At 38.3% G+C, this 26,184-nt stretch overlaps 1 protein-coding gene across 1 annotated transcript in view; it reads left to right on the plus strand.

Moving 5' to 3' along the window:
• The window catches only part of LOC139021168 (guanine nucleotide-binding protein G(q) subunit alpha), a 262,086-nt gene that overhangs the window by 192,183 nt on the left and 43,719 nt on the right, over window positions 1-26,184 (plus strand). The window contains exons 4-5 of the mRNA XM_070431461.1: window positions 10,390-10,518; window positions 13,103-13,232. Of these exons, the coding sequence (XP_070287562.1) occupies window positions 10,390-10,518; window positions 13,103-13,232 (259 nt within the window). The remainder of the gene's footprint in view (window positions 1-10,389; window positions 10,519-13,102; window positions 13,233-26,184) is intronic.

A 26,184-nucleotide genomic window follows, 5' to 3' on the forward strand; every position in this document is an offset into this window, starting at 1 on the left:
GAGAATGTGACAGGATTTAACTGAACCAAAAGTAAGGCCTGACTGACTTTTGTTAAGGGGCCTAATAGATCGAGAATTGACTAGAAGACAACCCACCTGTGATCACAGGTGAGCCTAGGAACTTCTTGTCATCCTAAGTTCATTCAAGTTTCTTTATTCTTACTCCCTGCCTACCAAACAGCCTTTGAACTCTGATTGGCCTACCCGGATGTTCTTCTTCATTATCACTATTGTTTCTTGATTTAAAGTTATGAATTGAATTTATCTGTAATTAGTTCAATAAGGTTAGTTAGTATGACCAGCTCCTCAGATCTCATCATCCTTGTCAAAATGAAACTTCTTACTGAATCAGTATACAAGTTAAGGTCACATGACCAGGAGAGAGCTGCTTTCATCAGCAACCTTTTGCTCACGGCTGACTCTTGGCTACAATCACTGGAACCTCTGTTAGGACCCACTTGGTATTTGCATTATATCATGGTTATTTATAGCATTTTTATCTCCATTGAATATAAGCTCCTTGAGGACAGGACTCACATCCTGTGTGTGTGTGTGTGTGTGTGTGTGTGTGTGTGTGTGTGTGGTTCCCCCTAGCTTTCAGTATAGGCTTTTCGTGAAAGTTGTCAAATGAGTAAGTAATAAAAGAATAAGTAAATTTTGTCTTTGCTAAAATTTTTTCTCATCTTTCTCTTTACTTCTTGTCTTCATGGTGTAACTCATCCCCCACTTCTTCTCTACGCTGTTCTCTAGTGACTACAGTTCATAATCATCTCTCCCTTCTTATTGCACTCACAGTTAGCAGCTCACAGTTTGACACTTAATTATTTCTTAATTGATTCATCTGTGCTATCTTTGCTTCCCAGGTAGCCTGATGCCCCAAAGGCAAAGAATATATATATTTGTATATATATGTGTGTATATATATATATATATATATATATATATGTATGTATTTTGTACCAACTCTCTGTGCCAACCCCCAACACACACAAGTGCATTAGAATTTAACTTATAACAGATTTTCAATAAATATGTGTAAATTAACTGAATTAAATACTGCCATTGCATTTCAAGACAGGCAGACTAGAATAAAAAGCAGTCTCTGGTGTTGTTTTTGATGTTTTAGAAATATAAAAATAGTGTCAAAATTATTCAAAAGCTTTGAAAGTTATATAAAAGATGAATAAATTAACAGAGCCAAATAGGCACATTGAAAAAGGCTCTTCTTTTCCTCTCATCTATTTATCTTCTCATCCTTCCACCATCCATCCAACCATCTGTCTATCTTGCTCTCTCTCTCTGTGTTTTGTTTTATTTTTCAGTTACAAGGCCAATTTATTTGTTTGCGCAATAGACCTAAGAATCTGTCTCTGTGACCCAGGCCTGGCCCTGGCATCCACCTGACACTTAGTTGTTCAGCTCATTTCCCATTTGACACTAGTCTCTTTTAGACATTTGGATCAATTATCTACACTAATAAAAGAGAAACATGCAAATTGGTGTCACTCTGCTACCCTTCCCATTGGCTAATCAGGGCGATATGCAAATTAACTGCCAGCCAAGATGGCGGCCGGTAGCCAGGCAGCTTGAAGCTAACAGGAGGCTTGCTTGCTTCAGTGACGGAGGACTCCAACGTTCCCCGCCTGCTGCTGCCGGCCTCTGAGCTTGCAGTTTGAAACATTGTTACAAATATAGACGCTAAACAAAACCCCAGAAACCTGCTTTCAGCCAGCCAGGATCTCAGAGCTGGAGTTGAAACAGTGTTTCGATTATAGAACCCAAACAAACCAGATACCTGCTTTCAGCAGCCAAGGCCTAAGAGCTGTAGCCAAGCCTCAGAGCTAAAGCTGGCCCAGAATAAAAAGAAAAAAAAAAAAAAAAAAGGAGCAATTGAGAGCTTCAGTCACCCACCAGCCTGAAAACAGCACTCAGCCCCTCACCCAGACTGGCCAGGCACCCCAGTGGGGACCCCCACCCTGAAGGGGGTGTGACCAGATGCAAACAGCCATCATCCCCTCATCCAGGCTGACCAGGCACCCCAGTGGGGACCCCCACCCTGATCCAGGACACCCTTCAGGGCAAACCAGCCGGCCCCCACCCGTGCACCAGGCCTCTATCCTATATAGTAAAAGGGTAACATGCCTCCCAGCACCGGGATCAGCGTGACAGGGGGCAGCGCCCAAACCCCCTGATCGCCCTGCGGCTCTGTGTGTGACAGGGGGCGGGGCCACAACCTCCCTATCCGCCCTGCTCTGTTCGTGACAGGGGAAGGCGCCCCAATCCCCTGATCAGCCCTGCTCTGTGCCTGATAGGGGGGAGCTCCCCAACCCCCTGATCGCCCTGCGGCTCTGTGTGTGACAGGGTGTGACGCCCCCCCCCCCCACCCATGGGCCCTGCTCTGTGTGTAACGGGGTAGAGCCATAACTTCCCCATCGGCCCTGCCCTGAGTGTGACAGTGGTGGCGCCCCAACCGCCTGATCCGCCCTGCTCTGTGTGTGACAGGGGGCGTTGCCCCAACTCCCCTATCGGCCCTACTCTGTGAGTGACAGGGGGGAGCTCCTCAACCCCCTGATCGGCCCTGCTCTGTGCATGACAGGGGGGAGCTCCCCAACCCCCTGATGGGCCCTGCTCTGTGCGTGACAGGGGGGAGCTCCCCAACCCCCTGATGGGCCCTGCTCTGTGCATGACAGGCTATGGAGCCCCAACCCCCCTGATGGGCCCTGCTCTGTGAGTGACAGGGGGCAATGCCCCAACCCCCTGATTGGCCCTGCTCTGTGCGTGACGGGGTGGCGCCGCAACCTCCCCATCGACCCTGCCTTGAGTGTGACAGGGGGCAGTGCCCCAACCCCCCAATCGGCCCTACCCTGAGCGTGACTGAGGGTGGCATCGCAACCTCCTGATCCGCCCTGCTCTGAGCCCGACCAGGGGCTGCACCTAGGGATTGGGCCTGCCCTCTGCCACCTGGGAGCAGGCCTAAGCCAGCAGGTCGTTATCTCCCGAGGGGTCCCAGACTGCAAGAGGGCACAGGCCAGGCTGAGGGACCCTCCCCCCCTTCCCTCCGAGTGCACAAATTTTTGTGCACTGGGCCTCTAGTCTATAATAATAAAGCTACTAGTAATATGCTAATTAGACCAGATGACCTTTCAGACGAAGCCGGGGCTACAAGGGAAGCCTGGGTCCTGTTATGGGGTGGGGCCACAACATTAGTAACAAAGAAATAGAATTTCTTGAGGATGAGGCCCACAAATCAGGATTTTAAAAAGATTCCCAGGTGATTCTAATGTGTAGCCAAGGTTGAGAACCACTGTCCTATGGGATACTTAATTTAGTTCTTAAACTCTGGATTTTTCTGGCCTGGCCAGTGTGGCTCATTGATTGAGTGTCAACCTATGTATGGACCAGGAGGTCACGTTCCGGTCGATGTTTCTATCTCTCCCTCTCCTCTCCCTTCCTCTCTGAAATCAATAAAAATACATGTATATTAAAAATCTCTGGATTAGCTTAGTTTTTTGGCAAAGGAAAATTGAAATGCATGATCTCTTAGACTTCTCTTTTATCCCACAGAATATTCTTCCTTGTGTAGTTTTCATGAACTGTGGGATTGTCACCTACCTGTTACCATTGAGTAATCTTTGTGTTAAACCTGGAATTTTGTATTGAAAACAAATAACTTCTTTTGAACAAAATACCTGTATTAAATGCTGCACCTCTTTGAATGCTCGTCATATGTGCCAGGTGTTAAAAAGGAAAGTTGATTTGCCCTCCACAGAATGAGCTCTGTGGAGATGGAAGTGTTTGTGTAATGTGTAACCCCGTGCAGCTAACCAGCCTACCCAGGTTACCAGGCAGGCTCATTTCAGCCATGGGATCTGCCAGATGAGGGAGAGACTTAGTACCAAAACCTGTACTTGACTCTTCCCTCAGGATGGCAGTTTTTCAGAACTGTTACTTTAAGTCCTATCTTTTTTAAGTTCACTTTGAAAATTTCTTTTTATTTTGCTTCCCCTTGAATCCTGTGGTCACATAGCAACTGTTCAGTAACCTGTGTTTCTGGTTTCTCCTTAGCTTCCTCTGCTTTTGACAGTGTCAAATAAGATCTCATAGCATGATCTAGCTTTCATATCCCCCTGGACTGTTCCTGTTACAGTGAGGTCTTCTTAATTTTTTTAATGAAGTTGACCTAGTTTTTCTAACCTTCTTTTCAATAATTAAAAATGTGCAGTTCTACCAGAGTCATTTTCAGTGCCAGAACTTCATCTTAATGTCTGACTTAAACTGCAGATCTGTTAAAAATATTTTGGTAGGAGTTGAAGAATGCAACATAGCATGCGACATGAATGCCCCGAGATGCTGTTTTCATTATCTTACTATGGTTGGATTGATACTAAATGTCAGAGATTTCTTTTTCCACTTACCACCCATAGGTACTTTCCCCCTTTTAGTATAATTGCTGAAAGTTGCATGTCTGTAACTTTTATTATTATTTTTTCAACCCTAGCTGTAATGTGATATAGATTACTTGCCAAATTATCTCTATATTTTATTCATGTTGCCTTCATTAAAAAACACACAAAACACTTGAATTTCTAATTTCTATGTTATTTTTGGTTTAGATTTCAATTACCCTTCTGGTCATACATGGTGGGGTTTTTTAAATAAGTCCTCATTACATGTGAAATTGGAGTATAAGTTAATTTGAAGAATATGTTAATTTGAAGGTCAATTCAAACATGTTATTGACAAACTATTATCAAAACTAAAGAACAATTGGCATATCTTTTTAAAAACATTCCAGAGAGAAAATGCCATGTTTAATTTGATCTGAGCATATTTTTTAGTGATGTTTAAGCTCCTCCCATATATTTTTAATCACTTAAAGGAATGAATTATACCCCATTTCTGAATTTTTTATTTTTTTCATTAGCCAGAGATGATTTTGAAGTTAAATATATAGAGAACTTAGCAGTTACGAGGTGTCATTATAAATGAATGTGCTTGATTTATTTAAGTCTTTCATGCAAATCTGTCATGCTACAGAACAATGTTTTGTGGATAATCACCAAAGATTAGAGATAGTTCAAACAGGTTCTCAGAAAATGACTGTCCAAAATATACAAGTGTTCATTTCATCCCCATAAACCCCACCGTTTCTCCTCTTCATTAAACCCTTTTTCTTCTCACAAGCTGGTAAACTTTTTACAGGCTGGGACCATATGCTGGGAATCTTTATACCCTTAGCACCTACCAGAATGTCATGGTCAAAATATGATGTTGAATTCTAGATGACCCTGTATTTTTCCCGTGGTAGGAAAGCAACTTGAAATTTTACTACTTGAGTCTCTTTGTTGCTTTGCTTTTCACTGGAAACCATCAGAAACCTATTTGTTTCATGAAAGAGATTATGTCAGAATTATCTGTTAATAAAGTGCTACCCCTTCCTCCATTTGGCCTGAATTAGAGTGAATTCCAAGGCCTGAAAGTTTGATGCTAAGAGGCATAAAACAGACATACAAATGATATCATTTTGTGGCCAGGACCTAAAGAAGAGCAGGAAGCATATCTAGTAAATGAAGTTAAGCAAAGGCTGCTTTTCCTTTTTGTGTTGACTTTACATTCATCAGAGGCCATTTAATTCAGAATTCAGTTCTTACGTAATAGAGGCCAACAGTAGCCCAGAGAAGTTATTACGCAAAGATGGGTAGCTGACACCCCCCTTTGTTTCCTTCTGAAAGGTATAACCACCTTTCTAAAGACTACAGCATTTTCTATAAAATAGTTTTAATTTGGGTCACGGGTTGAACACTTGCTGTGTTCCAGGCCCGGCTAAGTGTTGGTGACCAGCCGTGGACAGTGGGTCATGGTCTCTGACTCCACGGTGTGTGAGTCCTAACTGGGCAAACATGTAGAAAAATGTTGAGTTGTTGTTGTTTTTTAAATATATTTTTATTGATTTCAGAGCGGAAGGGAGAGGGAGAGAGAGAGAGAGAGAGACATCAATGATAAGAGAGAATCATTGATCAGCTGCCTCCCGCACACCCCCTACTGGGGATCGAGCCCTCAACCCAGGCACATGCCCTTGACTGGAATCAGGCTGACGCTCTATCTACTGAGCCAAGCCAGCTAGGGCAAGTTTGTTTGTTTTTCTTAATCAATTATGAAGTTATCTAGTATTGGTGTCTCAAAGCAATGGCAAGTCATAAAATCCCCATGAGTAGATTAGAGTCAGTTTAATAAATGACACCTCCCATTTTTTAGCACAGCCCTGAACATTTCCTGTCTCATCGACAGTTAAAGAGGCCTCATATGTGCCAAGGGAGCTTTCTCTCCCTGATAGCAGGCAGGCGCTGCGGCCAGCCCCTTGTTAAACATACATTGCCTTGGAAATGTACCTTGTGCCTGTCACCATAGCAACACCCTGAGAATGACCTCAGCAGCCACTCAAAATCATTTCTACAAAACAAATTATAGCTATAATTAACTTTCTGAATTTACTCTACACTATAAATTTGTTCAGACCTTGGTGTTTCTTTGTGAAAGGTTAAATGAATGGAATAATCCAGTGGGAACCCATCTGCCCAATATTCACCAATAATTTTCCCTCAGAATAGGAGATGCTTCCATGGAAAGTACAATTCGGTTAAGAGATTATTCCATTGCCCTTTCTCACAATGTGACCAGAATCAACAAATGAGGATACTCTGGTTTTATCATGCCAGAACTCCATCTGTAAGGGAATAGAGTGGCCTTTTCCCCTAAGCAAACATAAAATGCACAGAGTGCTGGGTCCCTCTCTCCATGTTCTTTAAGCCAGAGGGAGGGGCACAGGGGGTGGGACTTACACAGGCAGAAGCTCTCCTTGGCAGTGAAAATGCTGGTCTTTGTTGCCTGCAGGTTTAACCTGCTTCACAAATTACCTGCAACGTCTTCATCCTGGGGCAGCCTCTGAGCTGTCCAGACCTTCTCCGAGAGAAAATAGTTTGTTTCTTTTGGTTGGAGGGTTTTTTGTTTTGTTTTGTTTTTCTTGCCTTGTTTTGGGATGTTTGGGTTTGGTTTGGTTTTAGATCTAGATCAGCCGTGGGCAAACTACGGCCCGCGGGCCGAATCCGGCCCATTTGAAATGAATAAAACTAAAAAAAAAAAAGACCGTACCCTTTTATGTAATGATGTTTACTTTGAATTTATATTAGTTCACACAAACACTCCATCCATGCTTTTGTTCCGGCCCTCCGGTCCAGTTTAAGAACCCATTGTGGCCCTCGAGTCAAAAAGTTTGCCCACCCCTATTCTAGATAATGTGTGTTGCAACTAGCAGGCCTTGATATAGTTCCTTTCCATTTTTGTAGTTAAACTAGATTAACTTTTTTACTCCAAGTGAAGTGAGCCTTTCTGTCCACCATCCAACTGAGGCAAAGCAAAAAGAATACCAAGCAAGAACTGCGGTTTATTTTCAAGTCAATCGGAAATGCATAGAACATCCTAAATGGCCATTTCTGTGCCATAAAATGTGTTCCTATCTAGGCAAGGAACAGATGGAACAGAGCCTGGCAGGCAGCAAGCACTCAGTAGTTCATTGTGGTCATCCTGTTGTTACTCTCTGTGAACTATACTGGCATTGAAAAGGAGCATAAGAAAGGTGAAGAGGAAAAAAAATTCTTGCAAGAACAAGATGTTTTAGATATTCAGCTGATGTCTCTGTAATGCCCAGTTCACAAAGAGACACCACTGACGGTAATTTTAGGGCAACCTCTACATCCTTGTAAGTGGTTTTTCAATCGCAAGTGTATGCCCCGATTTTATCTTACCTGAACATGTTTTTCAGGCAGCTCAGTTCACTCCTCTAAATTGGAGAGAGACCAGCGGGTTCCTACTGTGCAGAGTGACAGGTATTTTCCCACTGCATGTGCTGGTTCTTTAAATTCTTCTGTGCAAATAATGTATTTAAACATGAAGCAATTCATCTTTGAGAACAGAGAGCCATGATTCTTCTTCACCATAGGAACACGACACCACCTTGTGTGCAAGAATTAGCCACTCTCTGTTCTGACCTCTGTGTATTGGGTTAAGTGAGTAGAAATGGTTTATTGGGCAGCATATATCTGAGCAAGCTTGCCATTGTAAATGAGAAGCTCTCTGATTTCTCTAAATTAAAATTTTGTATATAGCCGTTAAATAAATGTTGACCTTGTAGGTTTCAAAATGTATATTCATTTTACGTTTTTCAAGTCAAGGAGCTGATAAATCAGGAAAATATATCTACATAGAGTAGCCAGTTGGTTTTGAATTAATGTGTGGTGAGCTGGTTTATCTATAGAATAAGATACAGACCAACTCTTAGAACATGGATTTGTTAACCCCATTAGATGATTCCAAGACAGTGCCAAGAGACTGACTCAAACCTTGGGCCCAGTACATGTTTATATTTCCTTCCTGCCTCTCATGCCCATGTTCTCCCAGCCTCTCCCCCTTTTTGTCCTCCAGCCAGTTTTTTAATAATTAAAGATATCAGGCTGGTTCTGATCAGTCAGTAGAGAGCTAATTGCCAGCTAGAGAATCATTGATGTTTTGGGATAAGGCCACCAGAATACTAATTAGTTGCTTTGGTGGAGGAATTCCTAGGCTGACACATTTTTTGTCTTAATAATTGATGGACCTCTAAAAAGGTGATGATTTTATATTTATTTCTTTGTTAAAGTCAGACTTAACTCCACTATTTTATAACTCCATGAATCTTAGAGACTTAATATAACTTTTTCTCAACACCCGATTTTATATTTAATAATATCATTGATATGGAAACACCATAAGTATGAATGGTATTTAAATAGCGCTGAAAGGAAACCCATCCATCCATCCAAACAAGATATATTCATTAAGTGCTATTTGTCAGGCACTCTTTAGGTACTAAGGCAGGAATAATGATGGGTGGGACAAAGTCCTTACCTTAGGTCAAATCAATGGAGTGCTCACTGGGCTATAACATGCTCTGCACCAGACAGTCTGTGTCATACATCTCAGAGCTCACTGTCTCTTACTTGTGGGCATGAAGATATTGCTGCTCTCACCCCTTTCAGTTCTATGAAGGGCTCCATCTTTCCTTTAAGTCTTATTCATAGTTAATTACTTTGTGTCTACACTTTGTAATTGTCTTCTGAGACCATTTCTATATTGTGATTCTTTGAAGTAATGAAGATGCCACACAGAACAGTCACATTCACCTGTTTGTCATCAATGATATCAAATTATGCCATTCTCAAGGTTGGAAATTAATTTTTGCACTTTGAGAGAATGAAAAGTGAATGGAATATAATATTTTTAAAATGCCAAAATTATACTGATAGAGAACATAGATGTTGCCAGGCGTTAGGATTGGGATGGGGAGCACAGGGCAGTTTCTTTGTGGTAACAGAACAATTTTGTATCCTGATTGTGGTGGTGATTGCACGAATCTCTATATGTGATAAAATTTCATACAACTATATGTCCCCCCAAATATATGTGTGTGTGCGTGTGTGTGTGTAAAAACTGGTGAAATCTAAATAAGGTCTGTAATATAGCTAACAGTACTGTATCAATGTCAGTTTCTAGTTTTGATCATGTATTGTGGTTACTAAGTTTTTACTTTTGGGGGCGTGGGGGGAGGGTGTAAGGGATTTCTCTGTCATATTTTGCAATGTCTTATGAGTCTAAAATTATTTCAGAAATATGTGGGGGTTTTTTCTCCAAAAGGAATAGAAAATTATAAGCTGATAAATTTAAAGTTTAGGTTTGGTGACCCTAAACACTGGGAATATGTGACCTTAGCGTTACCTCAATAACTAGAAACCTCGTGGCTTCACTTTAATCATGAATGATTTAGACTTTGGACAGAAGTTTGGATAGGGTATTTTGTGTCCTCTCTTAGGCATTAAGGAAATACATTCCAGGAAGAAGCTGTCATGTTCTGCAAAAGGCAAACAAATAAAAATGCATTCTGACCTTATATGTAACTCTTATCTGTTTATTTATACAAACATCATTTATATAAATAATTTAAAAGCTATTTGCTTTAAACTTCTGTTTTACCCACCAGACCTGCTAAACAAGTAGAGGATAGGAGACTCATTTGATTTATTTTCTTCTCCCCCTTTACTCTTGTATGAGTTCTAATTGTTTGTAAGAGAAGCAATGAGCAATACAGTGAACCAGTCAATCCCTAGAGAGGTAATCTTGCTCTGACCAATGGAAGATTGAGTTTAATCTTTCGAGTTCCCTAACTTCTCTACCACTTTCTGAGATCTTTCTTTCTATTCTCCACTTCTCTCTTATGATTCATTTTTGTCCTCCTCTTTCCATAGGCAGGTGTGGTGTGATGGTGTCACTGACGTTCTCCTTGTGTCTTCCCTCCTCTAGCTATCTTAATGACTTGGACCGTGTTGCCGACCCTGCCTACCTGCCTACGCAACAAGATGTGCTTAGAGTTCGAGTCCCCACCACAGGGATCATCGAATACCCCTTTGACTTACAAAGTGTCATTTTCAGGTAGTAACTGAGTCCATACAACCCACTTCTGAACTGTTATGCTTTGAGTACACTTGGTGAACTCTATAAATATTGAAATCATATGTATGTTTTAAAACAGTATCATCTTTATACCAATTATTATCATTAGATCCACAAAATGAAACCGTGTGTCCCTGAAAGAGGAAGCAAAGGAAAGATATGTGGGCAGGTTTCTCATTTCAGGTTAAATTATCAGAAAATCAATGAAATCTTAGTTTGGTGATGGTTGAACAAAAATCAGTTCCTCCAACATCAGTCCTGATTATAATTTTGGGGGGAATCATTTAATCTGCAAAGACAATGGATATATTTTTAGATTTTAATAAGATATGAATAATCTTATGACCCTATAAGTAATAGAACTTATATGTTGGCAGAAGCTCTTTCAGGTCATTGTTTCCTCCAAGCCCCCTGGTACCAATGCAGAATTCTTCAGTAGCAATAAAACTCTGGGATGCTTTGTATTCCTAAGATACATGGCTTGAAAATTTTCAAAACACATGATTTTAAATATGGATTGAGTAACCTAGTCTAAATTTAAGAAAATAGAGTGAAAATTTATGACTTCCTCCCTCACAGCTGCTGTTCTGAGTAATACTTTAGCATAGGTATCGTCTTTTTTTTAAGATGAGGAAAAAAGTAAACAATACTGATTACTTTCACTTAATCTCTTACTCCACCATCACTCAGTTGTACTGTTAGTTAGAGTACAAACCACGGGGTGAGAAATGAAGGCTCGTGAGTCTCTTTGAGTGTGGAGAGTTGAGTTCATTACTAGAGCCCATCCTATTGAGGAAAACTGCGTGCAATGCGGGGTTGTGAAGTAGACGTGTGTAATTCTTGCTGTGTGACTCTGCCACGAGACTCTGATGAGCAGGCCCTCCGCTATTCCCTGCCAGAGCCCCCGCCAAAGTCCTGTGTGTTTTATTCGTATCAGTCTCTGCACCCGTGGTCGCATCTAGCTGCTGTACTCTGCTCTAGTAGACAGATCCCAAAGTGGGAGACATTGGAAATGATTCTGAGCCTCAGTTTTTTTCATCTGTATAACAATTGCATTAAATGATCACCAAGGTTCCTTATAGCTTTGACATTCTGGATTACTTAAATGTTTGAGTTCATTGCATTTAGAGATCTTTAATTTGAAACACCCAAATTTCCTTCCGCTTATAACGATACTACAGAATATTTTCAGAACACATATAGCATTTCTGGGAGATTTTCATCTCATTGCTTTATAAATAATGACTTCTGAAACCAGGTTACTATTCTTATTTTTTTCTACATTGTGTGCACTCACATTTGCCACTACAGTAATAGTAGTGACTTTGAAAAATAATTTCCTACCACCATCAAAAGCACGTTGTAGAGATTAATGTGACATGATTTCATGTAAATGAGTAGCATACTATTCACTCAACACCAGGGAAGAGCTAGCATTTTAATTTTTCTAAAGACCTAAGAATCCTAGTTTTGATGTCCATCATTCATAAGTCTCCTGAGTCCATGGTTTTGCCCCCGTGATACATCTTCTGTGCCTTAAAGAACTTTTAGAAGCAGTCACTGGGAGAGCCTTAATTTCTTAGTTTAGGTTTAATGCTTAGAGACAGGAGAACACCAGGAACAACTGCAATCTTCAACAAATGCTTACAGAGCCATACTCTCAAACTTTTTCCCTAAAACCCTCATTCTCTGAAAGTATTTTATCCTGCGAACATTGTGCACATTTTTGTTGAAATATGGAACAATAGTTTGAAGAAACTTGGATTCAGTGCCAAGTGCTGCTAGGTATTTTCATATATATACATAATCACTCAAATTAATCAATAATGTTGGTTTCTGAGCAGTAACTCGGCACAAAATTGAAGTGTTAAAAACAAATCCTTGAAATAGTTCAAATGATGGCCTCTTGTAGCATATTTTATGGCAGGTTAGCAAGTTCTTTTATGCATAAGGCTAATCACACTGTTACCCAATATGACTGGAACTGTCCCAAATTATTGCTAATATTGGAAGACAATAAAGCCCCAAATGCTTACCCTACTGATAAAGGATCAGGGGAGTTGTGTTTGGATTTAGCTGAAGCATCACACACAACCTATATGGAATTGTAGAGCATCTTCCATCTTCTCAATATATTTGCAATCATTTCTAGCATCTTTGAGAAATATATGAGGATCTTCATTCTCATTTTATAGGAAGATAAACTGAAGTCAGTATTTGCCATTAGGGCTTAATACAAATAAAACTCATTTTATTTACTCCTTAGTGCTTGATTAAATAAAACCATTTTGCTTGGCTTGGCACAGGATTATTTTTTACAGAGTTATAATTTTCGTACACATCTGGTAACATTCTGCTAACCACAATGATTTATTACCCAGAATGCCTTGATTTTGGTTGCTCGGTAACAGAAAATTAGTAGATGTTCAATAAGTATCAATTGAATTGACTTGGATGACTATTCTCTTTAGAGAGTATTTTTCCTAAGTTTTGTAAGTAAAGCTATATTTATATTGATTTTTTTCTTTATATGCTATTAATATGAATATTGTTAACCTTGCAGAATGGTCGATGTAGGGGGCCAAAGGTCAGAGAGAAGAAAATGGATACACTGCTTTGAAAATGTCACCTCTATCATGTTTCTAGTAGCGCTTAGTGAATATGATCAAGTTCTCGTGGAATCCGACAATGAGGTGAGTGCCCGTGCACAGGCAGTGGGTGGACATTTTATTATTTGATACAAATAAATGATAGGATGTTGGGTGTGGGATATGGAGTAAACTGACTTCATTGCTTTCTTGACTATTGACTTGGGGATTTTAAAAATAACCGTATGGTACACTCAGAAGGGTAAGCTCTTTTGTCTGATGTATGAGCAGGTCTGTGTGTTCATCTCTAATTAGATGCAATTTGATACTTTCCACACTATGCAGAGGCTCTGAAAATGAAAATAACACAGAAATCTTAGGCTAGTCATCAGATCGTAGTGTAGCCTTCTCCCTGCAGGCTGGAGTCGGGAGTGTGGGAGTGAGTCAGCCTGTTTTGTTTTGTTTTCATTTTGTCTAAATCATTGTTTGTGTGGTGGGTGGGTCCCAAAGAGTACTCAAAGCTCAAAACCCCTCTTGGCAAGTGTGAGTGACTTCGCAGCTGGGCTCTAAATCAGTCCGTTGTGGGGCCAGGAGGTGTCTTGGTGATGTGGCCTTTCTGCTCTTACAGCATAATTTTGTCTGTACTAAGCAGGGAGTGATTGAAAAAGGGTTGTTGGTATGCCTGTCTGGAGATATATGATTCAGTAATGTAAGTTCCTCCCCATTACATGAAAATTTAACAGGCGTAAATATGGATTTTGGGGGATATCAAAGGTTTGATGATGAGTCAGAGTTGAGTATAGAATATAATTAAAGGGCATAGAAAACTGACTTGGAGCTGGAATTCAGTGTGTGTGTTGGAGGAATGGAGAAGATGCCATTGATATATACCCTGCTAGAGGCAAAGAGTGCAGACTGACACATGAATAATAAGTATTAAATATACTTCTAATAGAGTAGCAAGTAAAGAGAAGAAAGTGACATATCTCCAGTAGCTGATTAAAATAAGATCTGGCATATTAAAATATACTTTTAATGTTGTACATCTGTTAGGTATACAAGAATCCTGGCTTCTTGGTCCTTTTAAGTATTTTATTATTCTGTAAGTGCTAATATCTTCATTAATAGACACCTAATCCTCCATAGCATTTCTTTTGTATGAATTGACAAACAGTTCATGAACAATTATTTCACATAGAGCTGAGAGTTACCTATTCATGGATTTCAGAATCTTTCCTGGATGCAAGTATATGGGCCTTTGAATCGATCAAAACTTATTTTTAAGAATGAAGTTTATCAGCCATTTGCCTTCTGTAGCTATAATGCAGAATGCCTGAAAATGTTATCAACATTTAAGTTAATCAATTGCCATCAGAATTTTAGCTATGATACCTCTATACAATAGTACCCCTCCCCTTATCTGAGGTTTCGCTTTCTGTAATTTCAGTTACTTGCAGTTAGTTGCCATCCAAAGATACCAAATAGGAAATTCCAGAAATAACTCAGTAAACAATTTATAAGTTATTAATTGTGCACCATTCTGAGTGGCTTGATGAAATCTTGCACTGTCCTCGCCCAGGACATGACTCACCCCTTTGTCCAGCATATCCATGCTATAGATGCTCCCCACCCCTTAGTCACTTAGTAGGTACGTCAGTTGTAAGACTGACTGTCTAAGTATTGCAGTGTTTGTATTGAAATAACCCCAGTTTTATTTAATAATGGCCCCAAAGCACAAGAGGAGTGATGCTGACAGTTCATATATGCCAGAGAGAAGCAATACAGTCTTTTTTTTTTTTTAAGTGAAAAGGTGAAAGTTTTCTACTTAATAAGAGAGTCCACATTCACATGACTTTTATTACGGTACTAGAGGCCCAGTGCATGAAATTCGTGCATGGGTAGGGTCCCTAGCAGCTGCCAGCTGGGGGCGCCTCCCTTCCCCCAGCTACCTGCCGCCACTGCTGCTGCTGGCTCCAGCCCCTGGTCGAACTCCTGGTCGAATTCCTGGTGGAGGGGACAATTTGCATATTAGGCTTTTATTATATAGGATTGTTATGATTTTTCTACTTTATTTTTAGTTATTGTTAATTTCTTACTATGCCTAATTTATAAATTAAACTTTATCATAAGTATGTGTGTACAGGAAAAAACATAGTGTATAAGGGTTTGGTACTATCCAGAGTTTCAGGCATCCATCTTGGAACATGTTTCCTGCAGATGGGGAGGTGTGGGAAATGACTACTTTGTATACATTTCTATCTTTATCTATATTGGTGTTGGTTTATTGTTCCATAATTCTTGGTTGTAATATTTTGAACATATTTCAGAAGCAGACATATGACAACATGTCTGATGTCTTTAAATGTTGAATCAAGATAAAAAATGTTTTGAGGGCTTGTCTACTATGTGCTGGGTCCCAGGGAATCTAAAGAGATACCAAAATGAAGAAAGAAAAAATCAACTTTGCCCTAAAAGACCTCGAAAATGAGGTAATGCTTTTGTAAGATGTAAGACACACACATTATTTTATTTCTTATGTCGTTTGTTTACATAATAGCTATAGGAAAAGTGCGTTTATCAATACACATTATATATGAGATAAATGCTTTGTATCTATAGAGAAATTAATGTTGTGATTTAATGCTGATCAATTTACCACTTTAAAATTTACAAACTAGAAAATAAATTTCTTAGCTCATCAGCTAATTCTAGTTAATCCACTTCTTTATCTGAACATTACAAATCATTTATTCCATTTTTCACTCGACGTTGCTAGTGGAGATCAGGTTTTTGTATAAAATAGTATATACTTTTACATATTAATCAGAATAAAATGACATTGTTTTGGTTATCAGATATCATAATTACATTTTCCACAATAACTTACCATTCAATGTATAGGCACTATGTACATCTAAAAATATTTCTACAGTTTCTTTGATTCCTATGGTGATGTATTATTCTAAAATTAAATAAATTATTAGTTTTTCATTAGGACATCCTATTCACTTGGGAATATTTTTAAAGTCTCACTTGTAATTCTATGAGATAAAAGTCTTTTTAAAAAATGATTTGAGCCCTGACCGGTTTGGCTCAGTGGATAGAGTGTCGGCCTGCGGACTGAGGGGTCCCAGGTTCGGTTCCGGCCAGGGGCATGTACCTTGGTTGCAGACACATCCCCAGTAGGAGGTGTGCAGGAGGCAGCTGATCGATGTTTCTCTCTCAATATTTCTCTCTATCCCTCTCCTTTCCTCTCTGTGAAAAATCAATAAAATATATTTTTTAAAAAAATGATTTGAGAGAGAGACAGAGAGAGAAATCGATCTGAGAAAGAAACATTGATTAGTTGCCTCCCGCATGCCCTCCAACTGCATAAAACCCACAACCTGGGTTTGTGCCCTGACCGGTAATCGAACCCGCCAACTTTTGGTGTATGGGTGCTCCATATACTGAGCCACACCGGTCAGGGCAGAGATAATAGTAATTTTGATGCTGTTGATTTTTCAGACCTCAGGTCAAGCCTAATGGTATTATGGCAGATAAATTAGGCATAGTAAGAAAAATACTGCTTTTTCATTACTTCATCCGTTAGTTGTAATCAACACTGTTGACCCGGTTGGTAATTAGAAAACACTGTCAAAGTACTTTTTAATATTGGGATGTAGTTACATTATATATATATATATTTTTTTTCAGTTGTACTATAATATATGAAAATGTCATTGCCTCTCTACTTTCTTAAATCATTAAGGAAATTTGGAACTATGGAATTCTGTTTTCCTTAAATTGTATGCTTTTGGTAAGACAAAATTGAAATAATTCCCCCAAAAAATTCTGTTCTTGGTTTTGAAATCCGAAGTTCATCACTTTAATCCAAAGCAGACTTTGTTATACCTCCCTTGGTATATATTTGTGAGAAAAACCTGTGAATGTGTACTGACAGCCTCCTTTTCTATCCTGGGGAACTGGGGAAAATCACATTGCAGACCACCCGCCAAGGCTACTATGGGAAGTATGCTAGACTATTGCTTTTGCTTTTAATATTTCTAAAAATTTCTGTACTAATCTTCAAAATTTCTGTACATCTGCTTTTGTCTGTCTGAATTCTCAGCCTTCCTAGACTTCGGAAAATGCATTTCTGTTGTTCTTTTTCTTTCTCTCCAAAGAAGGAAATACATTATCAAATAGTGGGTAAGAATAACTAGCGTTGTAGAGCTCTGTTGATTTGCATATTCCTTTTGCTGTCTGATTTTCCCTGTGATAACACATCAGCACGAAGCCAACTATTTCACTGTAATCTTTCATGCACATATTATTTCAGAGCACACAATAAGGCATCCACATAACATATTTCAGTTTATCAGTGTGTATCCAAACTCTGTCTTTTAGTCTTTATTTTTCTGGATCTTTGTTACATGAATATCTGAGCACTAATACAAAGATGCTTCCTTAGACATTGGCCTAGGGCAATGATGGCGAACCTATGACAAGCGTGTCAGAGGTGACACGCGAACTCATTTTTTTGGTTGATTTTTCTTTGATAAATGGCATTTAAATATATAAAATAAATATCAAAAATATAAGTCTTTGTTTTACTATGGTTGCAAATATCAAAAAATTTCTATATGTGACACGGCACCAGAGTTAAGTTAGGGTTTTTCAAAATGCTGACACGCCGAGCTCAAAAGGTTCGCCATCACTGGCCTAGGGTCTGCCTTACAGACCAGCCACTTTATAGAATCTCAAAGACTTAGACTTTTTTCTCCTCCACTTCTTTTTTTGAATGTGTGCTTCTAATTTATGTTGATCCTTTTGAATTTATCATGACCGGCTATGTTTTAGTTTTATGAATCTATCAAGAGAATTTCTCATATCCTAGACCCCCCTTTAACCAAGATGGATTCCTGAATATTGGTTCTCATAACCATTTATCCTTCAAACCTGATTCTTAGCATTGCTCAGTATATTTAAAAAAATAGTAAAAGAAGAGAATAGACCTTTATAATACCTTAAGTACTTTATACCTGTTCAAAACGTGCTTAAACCCATCACTTATTTGAACCACGCCCACTGACCTCCCTGTGAAGTTAGAGCCAGGCTTGCTGGTATGTTACAGATGCAACATGGAGAGATTAAGAACCATGGTCAAGATCCCCAGGGCTCCCTTCCCTGCCATTCCAGGCCAGCTTTCTCTCCCCTCTTTCCCAGCCTCTTCCAGAAATTGGAGACAAACTCAGAGGAAAAGTGAGAGGAGCTATTGACGTGACCAGGAGCATGGAAGCAGAATGAAAATCCTGCCCTTTGAAGAAGGGGTTGAGATACCTCTCCTCTGCCCCTAAGCTCTTATTATTATTCTCACAGGTCACAGTAAACTTCACCGGTAATTCAGAATTCCTGTATTGCTCATCGGATTTTGAACTATCGTAAAACAAATAGTCTAAATTATGCATTTCCCTGGGATATTTTGCCTCTACTTTGCTTTTAAAATGAAGCCATTTTGAAGTCATTCATCTGTAGCCAAAGTTTGAACATTTTCTTTAAACGTGTGAAACATGTACTTCGTTCTGCTCTAAAAACTCCAAGTGAGCTCTGGGAATTTTTTTTTTCCACATAAAATTCAGCTTTGAAGGTAAAACTGACTAAAAATTGAGGAGTAAAAGAAATTTGAACTCCAAAGGAAATGGCTAAAGGAAACTTTTAAGTGTCGTTAAAGGTAAAAGCTTAGGTTAAACTCTCCAGTCTTAATTAGACTGATTCTAACCCTCCTTTATTGACTTTTAATCAGATTATGAAATCGGAAACTACTTCTTGCTTCTCAGCCTTTGGTATACTTGCCTCGGATTCATGGCCTGATTAGCAAAGATATTCCTGAAAGACGCCCTACTTTTTTATATGTAACCCCTTTTCCATTTCCTCATTCCTTTGTTCATTTAGCCACTAGTTCCTGTTTGAAACTCCTTTCCTTGCCCTTTTCATTACTCACCGATTCTCTTTCCTCCATTATTTCATTCTTTCTCCATTTCTTCATTTGTATTGAAGGAAGTTAGAAGGAAGTTTTCTGATCCCCATTTATGAGTCTGACCCGGAGACCTTAGTACTGGTAAGAGGGTGGGGAAGCAGGCACACACGGGCACTTTTTGTATGGATGTGTATTTGAAATCTTTTAAAGACTTTACATTGAACCCATATTAATATAATCTGTGCAATACTTTTTTTTAAAGGTGAATTATGGCTTAGCTGGTGTGGCATAGTGATTTAGTGTTGACCCATGAACCTAGAGGTCAAGGCTCAATCCCCAGTAGGGGGTGTGCAAGAGACAGCCGATCAACGATTCCCTTTCATCATTGATGTTTCTAGCTCTCTCTCCCTATTCCTTCCTCTCTCTGAAATCAAGAAAAACATTTAAAAAATGAATTATATTATAAAATAGTATGTTTAGTATAATCTGATTTCTGTAATTACAACTAATTATATATGCAGAATTATTTTAGGGAAGGTTATTAGCCCCCCAAAAGAAAATAATTTGTAAGATTTTATACCACGACCAAGGGTAAACTGTGATTGTCATTGTTGCTAGATGATAGCATCACAAATAACTGAAATTATAATTTTTTCTTAAGTAAAACGAAGTAAAACTTTAGATTGGAATTTCAGCTGTGCTATTTCCCAATTTAGCTCATTTTTCTTTCTGATTATCTTTTTCTTACTGATTTGTAGGAGTTCCTTACATCCTTGGATGTCAGCCTTTTATCACATGTATTGTATACATCTTCCACTTTGTAGGTTGGCTTTTATTCTCTTAAAGTGTTTTTGATCAACAAAGTAGTATGTTTTAATAAAATCTATCAAAAATTTTTATGGTTATATGTGTGTGTGTGTGTGTGTGTGTGTGTGTGTGTGTGTGTGTACCTAACTGCACACACACAGTAGGATAGAATAAATCACCTGAAAAATCTGGATGAAAGGACAGTAAGGGTTGAAGGGTGAGATTAAGAAGTGAAATAAAAGTAACACAACCAGGTATCTTTCCTGTGGTAGTCCAAAATTTAGTCAGCATCTCTTAGCATCCAATAAAAGGAGGTAATCATGCTCTGTTACAAGATTCACTGTGGTTTTGTTTGTTTTTTAAAGTCAGCTTCTCCTGGTACTGAGCCTGAGTGACTCCTGCAACTTCATTAAGAGATGCTGTTAAAAATTATATCCATGACACAAAATTAAATCCATGATAGTATTCCTCCAGGAAACCAAATATTAGAATTAATAAGGGCTGTTTAAGCTTCCCTCAGTGTAAGTTGTTGCCATAATATCAGTGTTTGTGGTGAGCCAATATTGTATGGCCTAAACATACCACCTGATGTAAGAATAAAACTGAGAATAGCTAGGGAAGTGGATTTTGTTTACTTCTGTTTTTTAAAAAAAAATATATTTTATTATTGATTTCACAAAGGAAGGGAAAGAAAGAGAAACATCAATGAAGAGAGAGAATCATTGATTGGCTGCCTCCTGTACGCCCCACACTGGGGATTGAGCCCGCAACCTGGGTATGTGCCCTGACTGGCAATCGAACTGTGACCTCCTGGTTCATAGGTCGACACTCAACCACAGAGCCACGCGAGCCGTGCTACTTCTGTTTTTATAAACACTTTCAGTGAAACAAAAAAGTATAAAATTATAGAGAACTTACAATTTTGACATATTTGCTTTAAATCTTTATTTTCATGGAAAAAAAGTGACACAGATACAATTAAAGACCTTGTGTAACCTTCCCTGATACATTTCTCAGCATTGCTTTTGAGATTTTTTCGGGGTTGCTACACAGGGCTCTGATTCATTTATTTAGACCACCATTTAATTCCATTGTGTGAATAAGCCCTACTGTGTTTCACATACTTCTCATTCAATCACATTTTTAATGCAGATTACCTTTTTTTATCCTTGCCCATTCTCCCCCTTACTCCAACCCCACAGAGAGTTGTCTTTTTTTTTAAGAGATATAGATACAATTTTAATCATATTCTGGTGACTGTTTTTTGCTGGTTATACATATAGAAATCACCTTTCAGTGAGTGGTGTTTCCTTTATTAGTTATACTATTGTATTTTCTTCAAGAATTTTTTCCTTTCCCCAAGAATATGAAGATAGATCCTTTATTTTCTATTAAAAGTTACAAGGTTTTGCTTTCCATAGGCTTTCTATGCACCTGTACTTGATTTTTGTGTATGATGGTAAGTAAGAATTTAACATTTTTTTGCCATATTTCTGTTCAGTTCTCCCAGTACCATCTATTGAATAGTAAATTCATCATTCATCTCCACTGATGGTTTTTCAACCTTTTAAATTATGAAATATATATTTACATAAAAATGTGCAGCACACTGACATCACAAAATGTCACAGGGTGTCAAGAACGTTGCCAAGACCACTGACACCCTGCTGGTGCCCCTACCCGGCCAGTAGCCACTGTCCTTTAAGGTGAACACTTCTTTGCTTTTGTCTTTCATTTTAACACTTAAATATGCATCCTTGAACACTATAGTCTAGTTTTTACTTGTATTTCCCTTTTATACAAAAGGAATTAAACAGTGTGTTTTTAGAATTTATGCTATTTTAACTTACATAAACTTTTATGTCTTGTTTCTTTTACTCAACATTATGTTTGTAAGGTATATACATTCTATATTCTACATAATTCACTTATTTACATTGCCATGTAGTAGTCGACTGCATGAAAATACCACAGTTTGTGTATCTATTCTCTTATGTGTGGACTCTTGGTATGTTTCCAGTGTGGGGATATTACAAATGATGCTGCTGTGAATACCAGGTACATGTCTCTTGGCACACATGTACTTCCTGTTGGATATATGCCTAGGAGTAGAATCACGGGCACATAAAGAATATATATCTTCACCTTTAGTAGATGGGGCGAAAGTATTTTCCAAAGTCAAAGTACTAATTTATACTCCCACCAGCAATGTCTGAAAGTTTCTGTCACTTCCCATCTTTGCCAACCATTGGCATTGTCAGTCTTTTTCATTTTAGCCCTTCTGGTGGCTAAGTGCTGAGCTGTAGTCCCTGCATGTGCCTGCTTACTTGGGCATACCCTCACTCCTAGTGCATAGCCATAGTGCAAAGCAATGATGGTTCACTAGGGCCCTAACCCCCTTAGCCTCTCAGCTGCCACCTCCAGAATCAGCAAATATCTCTGTGGAAAGAGTGGCCCCAAATATAGGCTCACTTCTCTAGATTTGTCTTTTTCCAAGATTCTGGCCTGATATTTCTTGATGACTTTTTAGGCCTCTGAGGCTATTAAGCAAATATATTTTTTATTCTGTTAGTCCTTCTGAGTGTTCTCCTTTCCACTGATATTAATGACACACGTGATGTGTGTCAGGTTTTATTACACGCATGGGACTTTCTCAGGGCTATTTGGTTAACTTATTTACTACTCCTGTAGCAATATAAAAGTTATCAAATCACTAGTTGTATAATCATCTTGATATCTAGTGCATCAAATCGATCTACCTTGTTATTTAGAATTTTGTTCGCTACTCTTAGTCCTTTACGTACTCTTCTATTTGAATTTTAAGTTCAATTTATCAAATTCTAAACAACAAATTTAATTGGAATTGTAGTAAATACATAGTTAATTTGAGGTTACTTTTTCATCTTCACAGTATTGAGTTTTACCATCCATAAACATAACATGGTGTAGCTCACCTTATATCATTTAGAACATTGTTTATGTCTTTGTATGTGATCAGTCTTTATAAATGTCCCATGTGTGCTTGAAATTGTGATCTCGTATTTTTGGGTGCAAGGTTCTACATTTTGTGTATTAGACAAACTTGTTAATTGAGTTATTCAAGTCTTTTATAGCCTTACTAATTTCTTGTCTGCTTGATCAATTATTGTACCTGGGTTGCAGGTTTTGATCTCTTGCCCTAGTTGGGGCTCCTGTGGGAGGCAACCAATCAATGTGTCTCTCATACATTGTTCTTTCTCCCCCCTTCCTTCCTCCCTCCCTCTCTCATTTCCACTCTCTCTAAAAATCAATGAAAAAAATATACTCCGGTGAGGATTAAAAAATAATAAAATAAAGATGGATGTAGAGAAATAGATATTCTTATATGCTGCTGGTAGGAGGATAAATTGGTACAATTTGCCAATTGTATAGTAATTTGTAAAAACCTTTAATCCAGCAATTCTACTTAAAGGGATTTATGCTAATTGTTTAATTGGCTATATATCTCAAAGATATATAGAGGATAGTTCATCACAGCATTGTATATAGCTGTGAATAATTGAAAACACCTAAATTATTCAGTAGTAGGAGATTGGTTAGAAACCAGAGTATATATAAAAAATTAAATGCTATTTAAATACTAAAATGATAATATGAATGTGTAATTAATATTAAATAAAAAGTTGTTAATTGTATATTAATGTAAAGAAATGACTTCAAAATAACATTGATAGCATGCATCTAATTTTTAAGATATGTAACACAGGTATTTATTATTGATGCTAACAAAAATATCTGGAATGTTAATGTGAAACTGTGGCAGGGATTCTCTCTGAAAGGTTGAATTAAGGGCAGTTTTTTTTTATTCATTTTACTTATTTTCTTATTTTTTTCTATGAATATATATATATTTCCAGTATATATATATACTGGATTAAAGAAATGATATTTTAGAAGTTAAGAAATTTTTAAGTGTTTATCAATTAAAATCTAGTTGAATAAAAATATTTTTTAGGTTGCTTTCTGATTTCCCAATTGTTTTAAGAAGGATAAGATGAAGTTATGAGTGAATAAAGAATCAGTACAAATAACTAGTCAAAGAAGCTTAGCAGTATTAGAAAACATCCATTTTCCATCGGTTTGCTCAAAATGCCTTCAAAAGTGAGTCAGCCTGTAGAAATAATACAAGTTAAGGAGTTACTTAAATAAGGGAGACAGTTTTATGAGGTCAGGATTTATCTCAACCCTTGTTTGTTCATTTCACATGGAGCAGATGCAGAGTGCTTAAAGCTCAAAGTAGACGAAAGCTCTGTGTTGCAGATGATCAAATGAAAATGCTGTGGGCTCAACGCCAGATTTAACCAACTGGGGTCTTTCTTGAGTACCATCTGATTCTCCCCTTTTTTTGGTTTTGTTTTGTTTTTAAAGAGAAGAGTTTGCCTTTTAGCAGGGAATCTGCATTTTTATAAAACTTAAGATCATCACCTGGGGCTTTGTTATTCTCTAGAAAAATAGCATATTTGGTGGCACTTCAGGCTAAATGTTTAACGGGGTCCAGATTGCACGACAGTTTCTTCAGAGAGCTTAGACTAAGATGCAGGGGCATGAATAACTGCCATTGTCCTGGTTTCTTCTGCTGTTTCAGTTAAATCTGCTACAGGGATAGCTCCATGTTTCCACACGTGAGCCTATGAAGAAATGAATAAAAGCAATACGTTTTTTGAATTGCCAATTCATGTAACGTGAATTGTTACTTTAAAAAAGAAATAAGTGAACAGGGATCTCTTGTGAAGGACATTGGGCCGCTATGATATAGGATGACTTCAAGACAGTCTCTAAAGAGGCAACAGGGAAATTAGAGAGAGTCCTGGTTTGAATCCCATCTCCACCCTTTTCAAGCTGAGTAATCTTGAACAAAATATCCCTGTGCCTCTCTTTCGATGTGCAAAATGAGGATATTATTTGTCTCAGAGTGTTAAGAGGATTATTAAAATAGATAACATGTAAACTTATTGCAGCACAGAGAGTCAGTAAATGATAGTTCATAGTACTGTTATAATCTTAATTGTGAAAGAAACGCTGTGATAACTTCCATTTCTAAACATCATCTTTAAGAGAACTCTTTCATTTGACATTTATGCCTTCCAGCAAGAGTAATAGGCTTAACTGATATTTGTTCCATAAGATAAAATGTGGGGAAAACTTATTTGTGCAAATGTTAAAAAACAAGGAAGCTTTTGTTTAAGAAAATTCTTTTTGGAATAACAGAAGGAAAAGGTTTTATAATGCAAATAAAGGAACTGAAGAAATCAATATGGCTTTTAAGATATAGCTCATATTCATAGGATATTTGTTATCTGCTTACATGTTTTATTTATCATAGTGTTTATATTAGTCATGACTTTGTGGTTGAAGAAGACAAAAATTCCCACAAAGTAGCTCAAGCATGGAATGGCTCATGCTACCTACCAGAAAGCTGTCATAGGGATTGTTTGAACCAGGGATTTGGTTGGACATCTCTCTCCTCAAACCTTGAATCACCTCTTCCCAGCATAGCAACCCAAGAGAAAAGGGAGTTTCCACTCCAACTTCAAATTGAAAATCTTCGGACAGAAATGTAGTGTGTTGACAGTCCCCATGTAAGTTAACACTGACCCACAGGTCAGAGGCACCTTGTTTCCAAAAGAGGGGATCATGGAGGAGACCACACCTGGCAGAGACAACAATTGCCACCATTATGGTGTTTTCACATTGTGGGTTTCAACGCCTCAGTGAGTTGGAACCATTACTGGGTTTTGAATTTCATATAGTAAGTCATGAACAGCATCTTTAAAAAATGAAACAGAACAGATTTAAATAAAATTGAACAGAAAATTTCAAAGGGAATCACAACCAGTTGGAATTACAGTTTTATGAAACTTTTGTTCCCATTATATTGTGAGTGTGTGTGTGTGTGTGTGTGTGTGTGTACTAAATACAATCTAAAATGTATTGTTTAATGTGGACCACAATTTAGAAAGGTTTCAGGTCTACATTGCACATGCTCTCCTCTGTAAAGGACTGCCATCAGTGGGAAGGTGGTCTGCCTGGAGCTGGGATCTTCCCTGGGCTTTGGATGGAGTAGCACACAGCAGCGGATGGGAGACGGTTGCTCCCAACTTCCCAGTCAACAGGGTTGGGTTTTTTGGTTTGGTTAGGGAGAGTGGAATACAATATTTTTATTTTTTCTTTCTGTGACTTAATTTAAAATAAAAGTAATTATCAAAATCAGCTACAGCCATAAGTTCCACTCAATTTGTATGTGTTAACATA

Source organism: Myotis yumanensis, unplaced genomic scaffold (assembly GCF_028538775.1).
Source record: "Myotis yumanensis isolate MYYU_CA2020_CCGP unplaced genomic scaffold, mMyoYum1.0.hap1 SCAF_12, whole genome shotgun sequence".
In the NCBI taxonomy this organism is placed as follows: Eukaryota; Metazoa; Chordata; class Mammalia; order Chiroptera; family Vespertilionidae; genus Myotis; species Myotis yumanensis.